The sequence below is a fragment of the Diceros bicornis genome, chromosome 11, assembly GCF_020826845.1.
Source record: "Diceros bicornis minor isolate mBicDic1 chromosome 11, mDicBic1.mat.cur, whole genome shotgun sequence".
NCBI lineage: Eukaryota > Metazoa > Chordata > Mammalia > Perissodactyla > Rhinocerotidae > Diceros > Diceros bicornis.
The window spans coordinates 65,023,738-65,042,593 of NC_080750.1; the positions used below are offsets into that span (position 1 = coordinate 65,023,738).

General features: G+C 38.3%; 1 protein-coding gene across 1 annotated transcript in view; it reads left to right on the forward strand.

Annotated features, from left to right (window-relative positions):
• The window catches only part of INTS9 (integrator complex subunit 9), a 122,347-nt gene that overhangs the window by 35,264 nt on the left and 68,227 nt on the right, over nt 1-18,856 (forward strand). The window contains exons 3-5 of the mRNA XM_058550428.1: nt 7,804-7,864; nt 11,391-11,453; nt 15,250-15,389. Coding sequence (XP_058406411.1) covers nt 7,804-7,864; nt 11,391-11,453; nt 15,250-15,389 — 264 coding nt within the window. The remainder of the gene's footprint in view (nt 1-7,803; nt 7,865-11,390; nt 11,454-15,249; nt 15,390-18,856) is intronic.

Genomic DNA, 18,856 nt, shown 5'->3' on the forward strand with positions numbered 1-18,856 from the left:
CTGTTACCTCGTCTCGGAAATTGGTTTTCCCAGCTCTCTGTTATTTAGAAGCAGCAATTTATAAGAGAAGTGAGTGACTTTGGAAGCAAATATACTCCCAACAGCAAAAAGTGATACCATGTATAAGAGGGGAGACAGAAAAGCTATTTAAAGTAGATTTAAGAGCTTACAAGCATAGCAAGCTAGGTAAACCATCTAATGTATCTCATTCACTGCTGAAAACATCAGTGTGTGCAATGATTTTTCATAATGATAACCCTGTGAACCATCTAGAAAAAATATAATTAAAAATCAACCATTGATTTTTTTTCTGAGATAAGGGATACAATAACATGATGGGGATAAGGTCAGAGATAATTCCAGCTTATATTTTATGCAAAGCTGATAAAATTCAGTTATAATCACACTCAGCACTTAGAAATACATTGACAATCCGTATATATATATATATATGTTTACAATTGGTTCAAGAACTGTAGGCATCATAAATATTTCTCTACAAAAATGACTGACAGCTTATTTCTTATTAAAATAGCCTGATACTATTATCTGTTTCCCCACAAAGATTAAAACGTTCATTCTTTTGGTGTTTATTAAGAATCTGCACTGCACTGGATCAGGGGAGGTAGACATGAACAAGATAACTTTCCTTTCCTCATGGAACTTATAGTCTGTCAAGGGAGAAAGGATTACACAGTTGAAGATTTTATTATACTTGTGTTAAGAAAATTACTATATACTTGTGATAATTGCTAAGAAAATAAAATACAAGGTACTGTGAGAGTTTCTAAAAGGGGGCTTACTTGCTCTGTGAGGTCATGAATTATCTAGTTATTCAAAGCCTGAATTGGGCAGACAGTCCTAGCTACATGTTTTCCCTTTCCTGTTCATTCTTGTCTTTACCTAATTCTGTCTTCTCACAGCCCTGGCTCAGCAGTGGTATCCACTCTCACTCTCTCTTCCCCTTGTCACCGTTTTTCTCTCAGAGGGAGGTTTTACTAGTGGGATGATTGGCAACCCATATAGTTGCTTACAAAGTGTCCTCTTTTGCTCAGGCCGGAAACCCATGAGATATACTTGGTTGAAATACTATCCCCAGTCCCTCTCTATCCCCTCATCCTGCTTTATTTTTCTTCATAGCACTTATCATTACTTTATATGTACATATTTGGTTTATATATTGTCTGTCTTCTCCCCTAAAGAATGTTTTTTTGGGGGCTGGCACCGTGGCTTAGCGGTTAAGTGCGCGCGCTCCACTGCTGGCGGCCCGGGTTCGGATCCAGGCGCGCACCAGCGTACCGCTTCTCCAGCCATGCTGAGGCCACGTCCCACATACGGCAACTAGAAGGATGTGCAGCTATGACATACAACTACCTACTGGGGCTTTGTGGGGGGGGGGGAGTTTAAAAAAAAAAAAAAAAAATGGGGCCGGTCCCGTGGCTTAGCGGTTAAGTGCGGGCCCTCCGCTGCTGGTGGCCCGGGTTCGGATCCCGGGCGTGCACCGATGCACCACTTCTCTGGCCATGCTGAGGCCGCGTCCCACATACAGCAACTAGAAGGATGTGCATCTATGACATACAACTATCTACTGGGGCTTTGGGGGGAAAAAATAAATAATTAAAAAATAAATTTAAAAAAAAAGAATGTTTTTTTGTTTTTTTTTTTTTGGTGAGGAAGGTTAGCCCTGAGCTAACATCTGTGCCCATCCTCCTCTATTTTACATGTGGGACACCTGCCACAGCATGGCTTGATAAGCAGTGCCTAGGTCCACGCCTGGGATCCGAACCTGCGAACCCTAGGCTGACAAAGCAGAACGTGCAAACTTAACCACTAAGCCACCAGGCCGACTCCTAAAGGATGTTTTATAAGGGCAGGGATTTTATTTGTTCTCCACTGAATCCCCAGTGCCTAAAATAGTTCTTGGCATGTAGTGGCTGCTCAGTAAATGTTTGTCATATGAATGAATTCTTTATCTTCTCTGGATTCCAACCCTTCTTACCATCTCAGAGTCATTTCGCTATTAATTGTAATCATTCCTTTATCTTGAACGTTTCCATCTTGACTTAGTCCTTCCCAAATTATACTCAGTCACTTCTAACTTAAAATGACAAAAAAAATTTTTAACCTTATCTCAATTCCTCTTTCCCCTTCAGCATTCATAACTCCTCTCCAATCTGTTCTTGGCCCACACCATGCTCTAGAACACCTCTCACTAAAGTCACAAATGACTTCTATGTCATTATCTGTGATGTACATTTGTGAGTCCTAGTCCTACTTGGATCCTCATCTATCGTTCAGCAACGCTCTCCTCCATGATAATGCATTCCTGGTTTTCCTCTTACTTCTCTGACTCTTCCTCTTCTGTTTACTTTGGAGATTCGTCTTCCTCTAACTTGCCATCATCTGTCAGAATTCTTCAATATCCAGTGCTTGGCCATCAGAGTCTCCACCAAGGGCATTTAATAAATGCTCAGGACTTCAATGACCATCCAAACAATAACTTGCAAATTTGTATCTTCAGTTAATAATTCTCTTTTGAGCTCCAGATTCATATATCCAAAATGTCTACTGAATTTCTGTCTTTGGATGTACCTTTGAAGGCACTTGAAAACTCAACATGCCCCAAACTGAGTTCGTGAGTAGACTTGGTGCAGAAGAGGAGAACAGACCCTAGCAGACCTGGTTTTCCTGCACATTACCCTATCTTAGTGAATGCCATCCTGTTATAAAAGCCAGAAAACTGGGAGTTAACTTAGTTATGCCCCTCTTCCTTGCTCTCCACATTCAATCTTGTATTAAGCCTTGTTGTTTTTACCTTCTGGATAGCTCTAGAATCCATTCATTTCAGTGCTTCTGTATTCATTATCATCTTTTACAGGCATTACTGCGAAAGCCTCTTAACCGGTTTCTTCAGTTCTGATCTTGCCCCTGTCTGAATTCAGGGTCATTTTTTTGTGTAACTTTATTTAAAGTCGTTTCAGATTTACAGAAAAATTCCAAGAACAGTACAGACAACTTGCAATTATCCTTACCAGTTGTTAACATTTTATCACATTTGCTTTATGATTTTCTCTTTACATGTATGCATATAGTTTTTTTCTGACCAGTTTGAAAGATACATACATGATGCTCCTTTACCATCTAAATACTTGAATGCCTACTTTCTAAGAAGAAGGACATTCTCTTACATAACCACAGTACAATAATCAAAATCAGGAAGCTTACATTAATACTACACTAGTTTCTAAACTGTATATTTTATTCATATTTCCCATGTTACACCAATTCATATTTCACTATAATGTCTTTTATAGCAAAAAAGAAAAAAAACGATACTGGTCCAGGATCCATTCCAGATCACACATTGTATTTAGTTGTCATGTCTTTAGTCTCCTTTAATCTGGAAGAGTTTCTTAGATCTCAGATCTTAGATCAGATTTCCTCAGATCATTTATGACTATAGTTTCTATATAGGAAGGACATAGAGATGGCATTCTAGTTGGATTGTGGGGGGGAGTGTATGGGACTCTGGTTGAAATTTCATTTGAATAACCTTTTATGTAAGATGTCTATGCCAAAGGCAGGTGAGAATGAATGGAGGAAAGTATTGGGCCTTGTAGCTGTCTTCTTTCTTTATTCCCTCCAAACCCTGCCCCTTGACCCAGTTTCCCCTTGACTCTGCTACTGTCCAGATCTCAGCTCAATCACTATAGACCCAGAGAAGTCTTTTGATGCTGCCTAGACCAGTCCCTCCCTCGGAAATTTTGTGGGACTTTGTGCTATACTGCTTCATCATTTTTAACATCTTGTTCTCTATTTGTGTGGCTCCTTGGTGTGTCTGTCTTTCCTACCTCCTCAGGAGGACAGATGTATTTTGCTCATGGTCATGTCACCAGCACCCAAGTGCTTGACACATAAATAAAGATTCATTAATGAATGAGTGAAGATGAGCACCTCATTCTCCTACAGTACTACACCAAATGATGAGGCTGTCCCCTGTTCCCTCTTTCTGGAAAGACCTCCTCCATCTTTACCTCATAACTCCTCTTCCCTGCTCTCCCACATCACTATACTCTGTCAAAAGTGCCCTTTCTGTGTGTGAACCCATAGCACCTTCTGCTTACCCCGTCATAGGTTTTATTCTACTCTGTTGTAATTGTTGTACTATCTCCCCATACTAGAGTGCAAACTCGTAAAATGCAAGGATTATTTTATTTACTGTCATGTCCCTGAACTTTGCATTCTTTGCTCAGAGTAAACGTCCATAAATATTTTTTGAATGAATGAATGTAGTCATGCCTCTTTCGTTATCATTTTCTGATTTTAAAAGTAATACATTTCAAACTAGGAAATTGGAAAAATGAAAAATATAAAGAGAAAATGAATATCATGTTCATTCTACCTTTCACTATTTTTCTAGGTGATAGATTACTTTTAAATGCATTAGATTATTTATTTATTTACTTATGGGAATATTTTACCTATTATTTAAAGAAAATAAGTACAAAAAAACCAGATCTTGTGTATATATGTTTTGTTCTTGACTATAACATTTTAATGGCATCCTTTTCTTCTAAGAAATTATTGTTAAGTAGTGGATGCAAAGATATGTTCATCTATAATCATAATTTTTCTAATATCATCACCTTCCATATTTTATTAACATAGGTTTCTGTGAAGAGACTTCTGTTTCCTTGTTTAAAAAATGTACACAAATTTTGTAATCATTAAGAGCAAAGTAGGACCGGCCCTGTGGCTTAGCAGTTAAGTGCATGCGCTCCACTACTGGTGGCCCGGGTTCGGATCCCGGGCACGCACCGACACACCGCTTCTCCAGCCATGCTGAGGCCACGTGCCACATACAGCAACTAGAAGGATGTGCAGCTATGACATACAACTATCTACTGGGGCTTTGGGGGGGAAAAAAAAAAGGAGGAGGATTGGCAATAGATGTTAGCTCAGAGCCGGTCTTCCTCAGCAGAAAGAGAAGGATTAGCATGGATGTTAGCTCAGGGCTGATCTTCCTCACAAAAAAAAAAAAAAAAAAAAAAAGAGCAAAGTAATAAGTCCCTTCCCCTTTGGTAGCTTAAGGTGTACTAACTTTATTGTTTAGTCATTAACTCATTGGAAGTCAGTAACCAAATAGTTGCATCTCTATAGTCAGCATCCCTTTGCCATTTGGTGACACATTTCTGTGGCCCTTCATCTTTGGCACTGTTGTTATAACATGGTCATGTTCTCCTTTGAGCATTCGGTCCCATCTACTAGCAATTTCTCAAATCCAAAATAACTACAGGAGTTTCATAGAAGGCTTTGATGTTATAAAAAAATGTTTACCAAGAGTTAAAATCACAATACTTGAAAATTTTACTTTTTAAAAAAATAATTATTCTCTGAGAAAGGAGTGTACCATTTCTAATCATTTGTTGAGGACAACTGACTGAATCAGTCATCTCTAATTTGAAGGCTGATTTGTGTGTGTCTGATGTGGAACAGACAGAATGCGTGTCCTTTGATCAGTTCTCTTTGTAAAGTGAAGTGGATATTTACAACCTTCTTTTAGAGAGTTAGCGTGCATGAAATGAGAGCGAAATTCACATTATCTTGTCATTACGCTTTTTTTAGAATGCTTGATTTTTTAATCTGATCTGACAGTAAATATATTTTTCAAGAAGTAAGAAATCAATAAGTGAAGACATATATGTGACTATGAAATGAGATGGGAATTAAACAGCTAACTCTAATAGCATATTTTCCTGAGAGGTTAGAGCAGAAAAATCCCAGAGTTTAAAAAACAAAGTTTATTCGGTATAATTTATACCAACTAAATTTAATTTTCCTCATAAAGTGCATTTCATTCTCAAGTATGAAATCCAAAATTCTCACTTTTTGATTAGTAAAGGGAAAATGTAAACAGAGAATCTAGGTGAAGGGTATGTGAGACTTTATTGTACTTATATTCTTACAACTTTTCTGTAAGTTTGGAATGATGTCAAAATTAAAATTACTTCCAAAATTCTCACTTTTTTTCTAAAATTAGATGGATATATATTTATTCAGGTTTTTAACCTTTCCTAGAAGATTGACAAATATTCACAAAATAAATTTATGTTTCTATTTGACTTTTATACCTGTCACCTAATTTCAAAGTCAGAATTTGATAAAATTATTTTGACAAGAGCATAAGGGACTATACATTAATTTGGTTTCTGATTATAGAGTCTTTTAATCCCAAACCCTTACCTTGCCCTTAATTTTTATTTCACAGACTAAGTTTGTGGTGAAGTGCAAAAATCCTTTTGTCATCCAGCTCGTTCTACTGATGTGCTTTTCTTCACACATCACCTTAGTCATTAAGTTTTTCTTTTTACCAATATTTTTTTTTCTCCAAGTTATTTGCATTTTCAGCCTCCAGTATAATTCTTCTGGTCAACTAATGGCACACAGTAAAATCCTGAGATTACCAGAAGTGAATGATTTCTGAATCGAGACTTTTTTAATGTAACATATATGTGAAATTAACCTTACCTTCTAGAAATTATGCACTTAGATATGGTGTCATTTTGTAACATTTAGGAAAACTAGCTTCGTTTTCCAGAATTGGAAACTCAAGCTGCAGGTGACAAGTGGCTAATCCTTTTGTAAGCGGTGAATCCAGAATGTAGACTTGCCTAGAATTGAGGTATTTTTATTTGTGGTGAATTCTGGCTGGTAGGCAGCTAAGTGTTCTTGTCAGAGCACCTGACCCCTCTGAGTCTGTTTTCTTTTTTTTTTTACATTATTTATTTATTTATTTCCCCCAAAGCCCCAGTAGATAGTTGTATGTCATAGTTGCACATCCTTCTAGTTGCTGTACGTGGGACGTGCCTCAGCATGGCCGGAGAAGCGGTGCGTCGGTGCGCCCCCAGGATCCGAACCCTGGCCGCCAGCAGCGGAGCGCGCGCACTTAACCACTAAGCCACGGGGCCGGCCCTGAGTCTGTTTTCTCATTCACAATATGATGCTCCCATTCGGCCTCCCTCAAGCTTTTTTTTTTTTTTTTTTTTTTTTGATTTTTATTGATATTTTAATGGTTTCTAACATTGTGAAATTTTGGGTTGTACATTTTTGTTTGTCCATCACCCCATATATGACTCCCTTCACCCCTTGTGCCCACCCCCCACCCCCACTTCCCGGGTAACCACAGTCCAGTTTTCTCTGTCCGTGTGTTGGTTTATGTTCCACATATGAGTGAGATCATACAGTGTTTGTCTTTCTCTTTCTGGCTTATTTCACTTAACATAATACGCTCCAGGCCCATCCATGTTGTTGCAAATGGGACGATTTTGTCTTTTTTTATGGCTGAGTAGTATTCCATTGTATATATATACCACATTTTCTTAATCCAATCGTCAGTCGAGGGACACTTAGGTTGCTTCCACTTCTTGGCTATGGTGAATAATGCTGCAATGAACATACTCCCTCAAGCTTTTGTTGTCAAACCCAAGCAAAGTGAAGTCGAGGGCAGTAATTGGAAAACTGTAAATGCTCTAGTGTCTCATCTTTCTTTTTCCTCTTTGTTAATAGCATTTTAAAAATTTTCCCAATTTAGTGCTAAACTATTTATCTTTTTATTGTTCCATTGCCACGTAATTCTTGAGCTTGATACACATGGTTATTTTTCATCTTTTTGATTAGTATTTTGGGTGAGGATTTGCTGCCAGTAATTTCAAACTGTTTTTAACTTTGTGGAGACAGTACACTCACCATGAAATCACTGGGGATTATAATCTATTTAGGATAATTTAATCTTTTGTTTTGCAGTCCCAGGCTGTCTAATCTTCCTGGCTGGTCCCTAAAGGATGGAAATGCTTTCTTGGACAAGGTAATGATTAACTGAAGTGTATCTACACCCAGTGGAAAGCCATCTTGTCATACTGGTGACACCTATAGTAATGTGACTTATGGGCTCGTGTTTTCCCCTGGGTATTCTTCCTAAAAAATCCCAAGATCAGTGTAGGGTCTTCATACTTGATGATGATTATTTTTAAGAGCCTTTTAGGGAATCTCATTGTTCAGATACTGGTCCAGTTTTTACATGTGTAAAAATCTAAGACCTTCTGCTGCAGATAGATTTTATCACCACAAAACGAAAACTGTTATTTTTAGAATTGTGATGAGAGTTTCAAAGGTGATGCTTATTAGAGAAGTCCATCCAGCTCACTTCATTTTGAGGCTGTGTAGACTATGACTGGAAGGAGTAAACTTTTTTTTTTTTTTTTAATAATATTAAAATCCTCACGTATGTGAGTTTTAAACTGCTTCTGTTAGGGGTTGGATCAGGAAAGCCTTTGTAAAAAAGTTTGGGTCTTATTCTTTGGGAGATGAGAGGCCATGGAAGGTTGCGGGAGGGCAGCGTCATCATCGTCTGACGGGATCACTTTGGCCACAGTTTGGAGAATAGACTGAGGAGCTGGGTGTTTAACTTCCCGGGCAGTGTGTTCTTGGGGGAGTGGGAGAGAAATATGTTCTTAGGTAAATTTGAGTAGAGGGCCTTCCAGCCTATGATCTGTGATTCCAGCCTTTTCTGGTAGCCTAGAATGGACAATCTTATAGGTTGTGAAAAAAGAACACAGTTCTAGGAATCTAAGATGTGGGGTCCTATTATGACTTCAATCACTGACTAACTAGGTAGGCCTAAAATAAATGACTTCAATTATTTTTTTTAAGGCTATTAAATTTTTGACATTAGATTGTCTTCACAGAATTTCCTTCCTCAGAACGGTATTTAGACAGTTAACTTATAAATGAGAGACCAAAGGTACAAAAAATGTTAAAACTATAATCTAGTCGAATTTTATACTTAAAAAATCATAGGTAAGGGAAGGTTAAAAACTGTAAAGCTCATCCATGCCGTTCTTAGTCCTCTAAATCATTCTTCCTCTCCCAAGTTTCACAATTAAAAGACTGAATAAGTTTAAAGATCCTTAAAACGATTCATCTGAATAAGGCATTTCCTTCCTGTAATAGATATTGTTAAAGAGGTGCTGTTTTTACAGAATTAATTCCTGTAACTGCACCCCAACCTCAAATGCAGCCAAATGCATAATTTGAAAGCAGATTTCCCTCATAGCTAAATGTAAAATTATGTGACATTCAGGAACCTGTGCACCTGATTTCAGCCTGACTCTCCTGCTGGCTGTAAATCATTGTTCCCTGAGAAAGGCTCAGAAGCATCGCATTACCAGTGCATTGTGAGCGAAATGGCTTGCATGTGTATGTGGGAGCATTTCATTAGAAGGGAGTGGTGAATAAAATACAGTGACATTGTAAGTGCGTAGAATGGCAAATATGCTTCTGCAGGCCAGGAAGGATGAGAGCCTCAGAGGAGGTTTTGTCATGTGAGGTAGACATGCCCTGATATGTGGCATTTGGGGGAAGAAGATTATATAGCCAATTTAAGACCAGGCAGAGCTTTGAAATTTCCCATGATTTGTCTTTAATCATTTTTAACCTCATCCTAAGGGAGTTGGGAGTCTTCTCCCATTAAACATAATTGCTCATTTGCTTTTAGCTGGCAGGTGCATTGTAATTAAGAATTGTTTTCAGTCTCTTTTTGGCTCAGCCTTTCGCTGGTTAAATTGTACTCATATAAGGAGAGGAACCAGAATTTACAGTGGAAGGCAAGAGGAGGGACTGTTCTGTCAAGGTTCTGATATGAGACTTGTAAAATTCAAAAGGAAAATAATATGTAGTTAATACTCTGTTTTCAGATAAGACTGAGAGTAAAATCATTCAGACTCAGATATATAAATATAGATATATATATGAATATATAGAAATAGTGACTAATGAAAACACGATGGAACAAAATTCTAACAGTATTTTTCTCTTTCTGGGAAGAGCAAACTGTGAACTAAGTTCTTTTACCAGTTTCGTTATAAAGTCACGGCTTTAACTTTGATGGAACAAAAAATCCTCCATAAATTTCAGTTTAAAGTGTCAGTGAGGGAAGACAGCAACTCTAGTGGCCTTATAGCAGACTCTGTTGGTGGCCCACTCATGTGTCTTCAGTGTCCTGTGTCATAATTCCAGCTGCCAAATACCTGTGTGGATTGGCAGGAGAGTTTTTTCCTGAAACTGCACAGAATGCAGGAGTTGCTATATGAATATCCCAGATCCCTTGCCCTTGGATAGAATAACTCCAAGGTGTATGTTTTCCACCATTTCTCAGAGCTTCCCCGTGGGAATAAGTCCCAGTTGCCCACAGTGGTGTGTAGCTCAATAACATAGCCATTGTCAGCCACCTTCCTTTCCCTTTATCGCTTGCCCATCCTCCTGCTGTTTTTTGAGCACCTCCCATATAAGCTTGTACCCACCCTTTTCTCAGGGTCTGTCCATGAGGGAATCCAAACTAAGATAGGCATATTAAATATGGTAGGTCACAGGCAGAGCGGGGAATTGTACTATGTTTCTTTCTTTATAAGTATACGTTTTCTTTTGAATGAATACGTTTGATTTATAATCCCAAATAAATTGTATGTTCTGCAAGGACAAAGATCATATTCATGAAGATGATGGTGGTGGTGGTGGTGGCATTTAATCTCTACGCTCTACATCTCCCTCCTCACTTGTCTTTTGCCCCTCAGCCTTTGGTAGGAGGAGAAAGAGGCTCTAAATCATTTGTCTAGGGCCAGGACTCCTATCCTGATTGCATAACAAAAACACTGGAGGTGCTTGTTATAAATACAGGTTCCATGGCCTCATCGCCAGAGTTTCTGATCCTTTAGGTCTTAGATAGGGCCCAGGAATCTTGACTTCCTTCAGTATTCCCAGATCATTCTGATGTTGCTGGTGTGGTCTATGTAACCATTATCTGGAAAGCATTAGATCATGAATTATGGAAGCAGCATGTGTCCGTGTATGGCTTCCTCGAAGAGGCATCAAGAAATGTGCATTCAAGTCCTGAGTCAGCTGTGAACCAGCATTTTTTATCCTGAATAAGACACTTAGGGGCCGGCGCCGTGGCTTAGCGGTTAAGTGTGCGCGCTCCGCTGCTGGCGGCCTGGGTTTGGATCCTGGGCGCGCACCGACGCACCACTTCTCCGGCCATGCTGAGGCCGCGTCCCACATACAGCAACTAGAAGGATGTGCAGCTATGACATACAACTATATACTGGGGCTTTGGGGGGAAATAAAATAAATAAATAAAATCTTAAAAAAAAAAAAAAAAAAAGACACTTAGCCTCCCTGAGTCTAAACAGGGAACAGTTGGCCTAAATGACCTACTTTCCTTCCAACTCAAGCAGTCTGTGATTCTTCGTGGTAAGTTTGGTTTGGGAATGAAATTTCTTTGGTGCTGTATATATTGGATATCTCTTCCAAGAATTTTTTCTTTTCATTTCTTTTAGGAGCTAAAGGAATGCTCGGGTCATGTATTTGTAGATTCCGTGCCTGAATTCTGCTTACCAGAGGTAAGATTAAAGTGAATCTTATCGTAGAAACAAAGCATATTTTGTCATCTCTCAAAATGAAGTCAAGAAATAATTTTAAGGAGCTTAGCTTCCTGTTTTCAAATTGAAATGAATCTGTTATTCCAGGTATATTGTTATGCAGCTAAAATACGATCATTTAGGAGCTTTTTATATTGTCTGTAAATCATTTAAGTCACTCTCTTCTTCCTAGGCTTAGCTCTTTCTATAATCCCCACTGACACTTGTACTAGGGCATAGTTTTGAGCAGGGTAAAGAAATAACTCAAGCCTTTCAGTTTTGTCATATAACGCCTTTGTCTTAGGTTAGCCATACTTTTCCTGGTCTTGCTTACAGTGGGTAATTGGGAATTGCTATTATTGAGCCAATGCCATAAACTGTAAAAATTCTTGTTGACCTGAAATGCCATATTGAATATTACTTGAAATTTATGGATTCTGAACCTTGTCATGGATATCTTTTGCTTACATATTATTATTACAGTGAGACTTGTAAGAATTTGAGGCCAATTTCATCATTTTAAAGGAAATGAAGACCAGTTTCCATTAGTTTTAAAGGAAACTAATCTCAGCTGACAGGCCTAATCCCCAGAGTGGCCTACATGGAGTTCTCAGGAGAAGATAAAGTGTAGGAAAGCCAGTTAGTTAGTCCAGGGTTCCCGAGGAAAACAATGAGAAGCTACCATCCTCTTCTTTCCATGCGCCCAGCAGATTACAGAGACTGTAGAAAATACTTTCACAATTCAGTGACAAAGAGAAAAGAAAATTTAGAGTGCTGTTTCTCTTATTTTTGTCCTCTCTTCCTCCCTCTTTTTCTTTTCAACACTTTCTTTGCTACTCTGTAGATAAACCTTTTTTCTCTCTTTGAAGTATGTGTATGTGCCCTTTTGGGGTACCAGAGCAAAAGAGAGGAAGGACATGATAATTGAAGGTGGCAGATAAGAGAGAAAGTTGAGATAAAATACTAAGGACAAGGGTGAAGGTAGAGAGTTACCAACAATCCTGAGCTCCCCCTAACTGCTATTAAAATCTTTTTGTCATCTTCACGTGTCATTTAGGAATTGGTGGGGCAGTTCCCCATCTGTTCAAAGATTACTAATCTCAGATGCTACATTTATTTTCAGTTTGCTACATATGGCACTGACTGCTGCAACCTTCAGTTTATGGACAACGATGTAGTATTTATGATTTGGTGTTCTGATGACTTTCTGACTTGCTTCATAGAGTACTAAACTTTGAAATTAGACAGTTACCGTTTCACAGTTCACGTTTTGCCGAGCTAAGGGATTATTGATATATTTAGGGTTCTAGAGCCATGTAAGGTTTTTCAACTTGTGTCATAGTTTGTAGTTTATGTCAAGTTAGTCGCTATTTTAAGTAATAGAGCTAGGGCATTTTATGGTCGGGAGAAAACAGGAGAATCAGAAAATCAAGAGAAAGGGACTTAATGCAGTCCAGTCTTCACTGACTTGTGGGTGAGCCAGACAGACCTAATCCCAGTTCTCATGGAATTTATGATCTGGTGCAACTACCTTAAATATCTTTGTATAAGGTCTAGGACAGTATAGTAAGCAACCAATAAATTATCGTTGTTTTAGCTCAATTCATGGTCTGTAGAATCCAAGTGTCTACATACAACAAGTTTAAAATTAAAATAATCTTTATTGGATTTCACTGAGTTAAAGTATGTGAATAAATATATAAATGTGAGTATATATATGTAGTTTGGATGTTAAATTTATTTCTCAGAGGAAAAATGTTTATGTAAGCACTCGATATATATACAGACAAAAAATATATATATATATATATTTTTTCTTCTAGCTGTTCTCACCAAATTTCTCGTCATTCTAGACTCTGTGGGCTTATTCTTATATATTAAAGAGAAATTTCAAATATCGTCACCCAGTTTCGATATGTGAGAGGGAAGGTGAGGGGATGCTTTTGAGCTTTATTGTTGCTTCAACTGTCATTCCATTGTTTTCTTCTGGATCTGTCACTCTGCTACTGTGTCTTAATTTCCTTATTTGTTTAAAAATGGTTCTAGAGCCAGCCCTGGTGGTCTAGTGGTTAAGACTCAATGCTCTCACCACTGCAGCCCAGGTTCCTTTCCCGGTCTTGGAACCACACCACCCATCTATCAGTTGTCATACTGTGACGGCGGCTCACCTAGAGAACTAAAACTGACAACTAGAATACCCAACCATGTACTGAAGCTTTAAAAGAAAAAAGAAAAAAATAAATGGTTCTAGAGAGGTAGCAGGAAATAGGACCAGCAGAATATTACATGACCCTTCATTTTGAGGACCGTGTCATGGAAGTGCATTGCACAACATGGAGTTAAGGGTGGTGTAAATTAGATATTATTGGCACTAGGCATTTTATTCACACAGATTGCCATTGCCCTAGCAGTGAGTGGCTTCTGACCTCTAGTCTACATGCTGTGCTCAGGAGCTGATTATGCCTTGGCAGCTTTATTAAATTAACTTATTTTATATGTAGAGTCACTCAACCAGAAAATACCCACAGCCAAAATGGCACACTGTCTCTATCATTTGCAAAGATGGCACAGACATCTTTGTTACTTCTTCTCTGTGGAGGACGTATTAGCTCAACGACTCATTCTGCTAACTAAAACACTTCCTTGACTTACTCCATGCTGTCTTTAGTGCACCATACAGGTTCCCAGAGGTGACTTCTGTGAGGGAGAACTCAGTGATTGAGATGATGTCTCTGAACCATAATGTCTCACTTTTCCCCACAGAGGGTGCTGCTCATAATGATGCATTCCTCCAACAACAGTACACCAAGGCCTGTTATGTACTGGCTACCACAGCTGGGAGGGGATAGAGATGAGTCACACAGGATTCTTGACTTCAGAGACATTTAATATTTGAGGAACAAAGTTATGCTTTGAGGTGCCTTGGTACAGAATAATAACTGCCATTAGAGAGATATACATAAAGTGCCTTGGGAATCCTGAGGAAGAAGTGGTTTCTTTCATCTGGAAAAATCAGAAAGGCTTAATGGAAGAAGAAAATTGAGCCTTAAAAGACAGGTAGAACTTAAATTTATGGGGAAAACATTTGCTTCTGCTAAAAGAGTTTTCATAAAATTTACTAAACATGGGTAGCATTTTCCCTCACCTGCCAACCTGTCTTTGCCCTTTTCACATGACCTTAATAATGGAGTAAAGGGTAGATTTGGGTTTAAGATTAGGGTAGAATATGAGAGTATAATTTCCTTTTATGACTCTGCCACTACAGTATTTTGGCTTTATATCCAGCACTAGTGGTCAAAAGTTACCTCAAAAAAAAATTGTCTCCCACATTTGACTTTTGAAGAGCTGGTTTCTGCGTGCTGCACACTCTGTTCCCAGTAACCCATAGCAGTGGTGCATTACATTATAGTTCCCCTCACAGCTTATATTGTGCTCTCTCTGCTTCATGTTACCTGGTTTCACTTGCCAGGCAGCAGCTGCTGAAGTGTCCTGTTGTCATTTGTCCTCGTTTGTCTAACTCAGAACTTTGTTTTAGTAAAATCAGAACGCTATTGATGGACTGGCTGCATTCTCGTTTTTAGCCATCCTGTCCTGCTATTTAATGTCAATATTAGGAAATATACTAAAATGAGAAAATAGAAGTGTTGCAGGAAAGGCATCATTATTCTGTAGTACAAAGGCTACTTCTCTGCATCTTGACAACATCATTTTTCAGTCAAATCATGTTGATCTGTGTGCCCTGAACAGATATGTATCATTCCCTCCCCTTTCTTTTCAGACCGAGCTAATAGATCTGTCTACGGTAGATGTGATCCTCATCTCTAACTATCACTGCATGATGGCACTGCCCTACATCACTGAGCACACTGGTTTCACGGGCATGGTATATGCTACAGAGCCTACCGTTCAGATCGGCAGGTGAGCGTTATTTATTCTTATCCCATTAGAATGTGGCTGGAGAACTTCCTTCAGTGGTGACTGTTTAATAGATTTTGTGCCAGGTATTTCTTTCTGAGCAGCTGACCCAAAGAATAGGCAGGAATAGACAACTCTCTAGATAAAACAAATATTCACTGGAATTGCCTAGAGATTGATACTGTGAAAATTCCTCATTAGTCTTTTTTTTTATTGATGTTTTAATAGTTTTTAACATTGTGAAATTTTGGGTTGTACATTTTTGTTTGTCCGTCACCATATATATGACTCCCTTCACCCCTTGTGCCCACCCCCCACCCCCACTGCCCCTGGTAACCAAAATACAGTTTTCTCTGTCCATGTGTTGGTTTATATTCCACATATGAGTGAGATCATACAGTGTTTGTCTTTCTCTTTCCGGCTTACTTCACTTAACATAATACCCTCCACGCCCATCCATGTTGTTGCAAATGGGACGATTTTGTCTTTTTTTATGGCTGAGTAGTATTCCATTGTATATATATACCACATTTTCTCGATCCAATTATCAGTCAAGGGACACTTAGGTTGCTTCCACTTCTTGGCTATGGTGAATAATGCTGCAATGAACATAGGGGTGCATAAGCCTCTTTGGATTGTTGATTTCAGGTTCGTTGGATAGATTCCCAGTAGTGGGATGGCTGAATCATAGGCATCTCTATTTTTAATTCTTCGAGGAATCTCCATACCATTTTCCATAGAGGCTGCACCAGTTTGCATTCCTACCAGCTGTGTATGAGGGTTCCTGTTTCTCCACATCCTCTCCAACATTTGTTGTTTTTTTGTCTTGGTGATTATAGCCATTCTAACAGGTGTGAGGTGATATCTTAGTGTTGTTTTGATTTGCATTTCCCTGATGATTAATGATGTGGAACATCTTTTCATGTGCCTATTGGCCATCTGTATATCTTCTTTGGAGAAATGTCTGTTCATTTCCTCTGCCCATTTTTTGATCGGGTTGTGTGTTTTTTTGTTGTTCAGTTATGTAAGTTCGTTATATATTATGGAGATCAACCCCTTGTCAGAAGTATGTTTTGCAAATATTCTCTCCCAGCTGGTGGGTTGTCTGTTCATCTTGATTCTGGTTTCGTTTGTCTTGTAGAAGCTCTTTAATCTGATAAAGTCCCACTTGTTTATTTTTTCTTTAGTTTCCCTAGTCTGGGTAGGCATGTCATCCAAAAAGATTCCTTTATGACCAATGTCAAATAGTGTGTTGCCTATATTTTCTTCTATGAGTTTTATAGTTTCAGGTCTCACCTTCAGGTCTTTGATCCATTTTGAGTTAATTTTTGTGAATGGGGATGGCAGATGGTCCACTCTCATTCTTTTGCATGTGGCTGTCCAGTTTTCCCAACACCATTTATTGAAGAGACTTTCCTTTCTCCATTGTATGTTCTTGGCTCCTTTGTCGAAAATTAGCTGTCCGTATATGTGTGGCTTTATTTCTGGGCTTTCAGTTCTGTTCCATTGATCTGTGTGTCTGTTTTTGTACCAGTACCATGCTGTTTTGGTTACTGTTGCTTTGTAGTACATTTTGAAGTCAGGTATTGTGATGCCTCCTGCTTTGTTCTTTTTTCTTAGGATTGCTTTAGCTATTCGGGGTCTTTTGTTGCCCCATATGAATTTTAGTATTCTATTTTCTATTTCTGTGAAGAATGTCATTGGGATTCTGATTGGGATTGCATTGAACTTGTAGATTGCTTTAGGTAATATAGACATTTTAACTATGTTTATTCTTCCAATCCACGTGCATGGGATATCTTTCCGTTTCTTTATGTCATCATCGATTACTTTCGATAATGTCTTGTAGTTCTCATTGTATAGGTCATTCACCTCCTTTGTAAGATTTATTCCTAGGTATTTTATTCTTTTTGATGTAATTGTAAATGGTATTATCTTTCTGAGCTCTCTTTCTGTTAGTTCATTATTAGCATACAGAAATGCAACTGATTTTTGTAGATTGATTTTGTACCCTGCAACTTTGCTGTAGTTGTTGATTGTTTCTAACAGTTTTCCAACAGATTCTTTAGGGTTTTCTATATATACAATCATGTCATCTGCAAATAGTGAGAGTTTCACTTCTTCGTTACCTATTTGGATTCCTTTTATTCCTTTTTCTTGCCTAATTGCTCTGGCCAAAACCTCCAGTACTATGTTGAACAGGAGTGGTGAGAGTGGGCAGCCCTGCCTCGTTCCTGTTCTCAGAGGAATGGCTTTCAGTCTTTCCCCGTTGAGTATGATGTTAGCTGTGGGTTTGTCATATATGGCCTTTATTATGTTGAGGTACTTTCCTTCTATTCCCATTTTATTGAGAGTTTTTATCATAAATGGATGTTGTATCTTGTCAAATGCCTTCTCTGCGTCTATTGAGATGATCATGTGGTTCTTATTCTTTGTTTTGTTGATGTGATGTATCACGTTGATTGATTTGCGGATGTTGAACCATCCCTGCGTCCCTGGTATAAGACCACTTGATCATGATGTATGATCTTTTTAATGTATTGCTGTATTCAGTTTGCCAATATTTTGTTGAGGATTTTTGCATCAATGTTCATCAGCGATATTGGCCTGTAATTTTCTTTCTTTGTATTGTCTTTGTCTGGCTTTGGTATCAGGGTGATGTTGGCCTCGTAGAATGATTTAGGAAGTGTTCCATCTTCCTCTATTTTTTGGAATAGTTTGAGAAGGATGGGTATTAAATCTTCTTTGAATGTTTGGTAAAATTCACTGGAGAAGCCATCTGGTCCTGGACTTTTATTTTTTGGGAGGTTTTTGATTACTATTTCAATCTCTTTACTTGTGATTGGTCTATTCAGATTCTCCATTTCTTCTTGGTTCAGTTTTGGGAGGTTGTATGTGTCTAAGAATTTATCCATTTCTTCTAGATTGTCCAATTTGTTGGCATATAATTTCTCATAGTATTCTCTTATAATCCTCTGTATTTCCGTGGTATCCGTTGTAATTTCTCCTCTTTCATTTCTAATTTTATTTACTTGAGCCTTTTCTCTTTTGTTCCTAGTAAGCCTGGCTAAGGGTTTGTTGATTTTGTTTATCTTCTCAAAGAACCAACTCTTTGTTTCATTAATCCTTTCTACTGTTTTTTTGGTCTCAATTTCATTTATTTCTGCTCTGATTTTTATTATTTCTCTCCTTCTGCTGACTTTGGGCTTGTTTGTTCTTCTTTTTCTAGCTCTGTTAGGTGTAATTTAAGGTTGCCTATTCGAGCTTTTTCTTTTGTTTGTTAAGGTGGGCTTTTATCGCTATGAGTTTCCCTCTCAGGACCGCTTTTGCTGCATCCCATATGGTTTGGTATGGCATATTTTCATTTTCGTTTGTTTCCAGATAGTTTTTGATTTCTCCTTTATTTTCATCAATGATCCACTGGTTGTTCAGTAGCATGTTGTTTAATCTCCACATTTTTGTCACTTTCC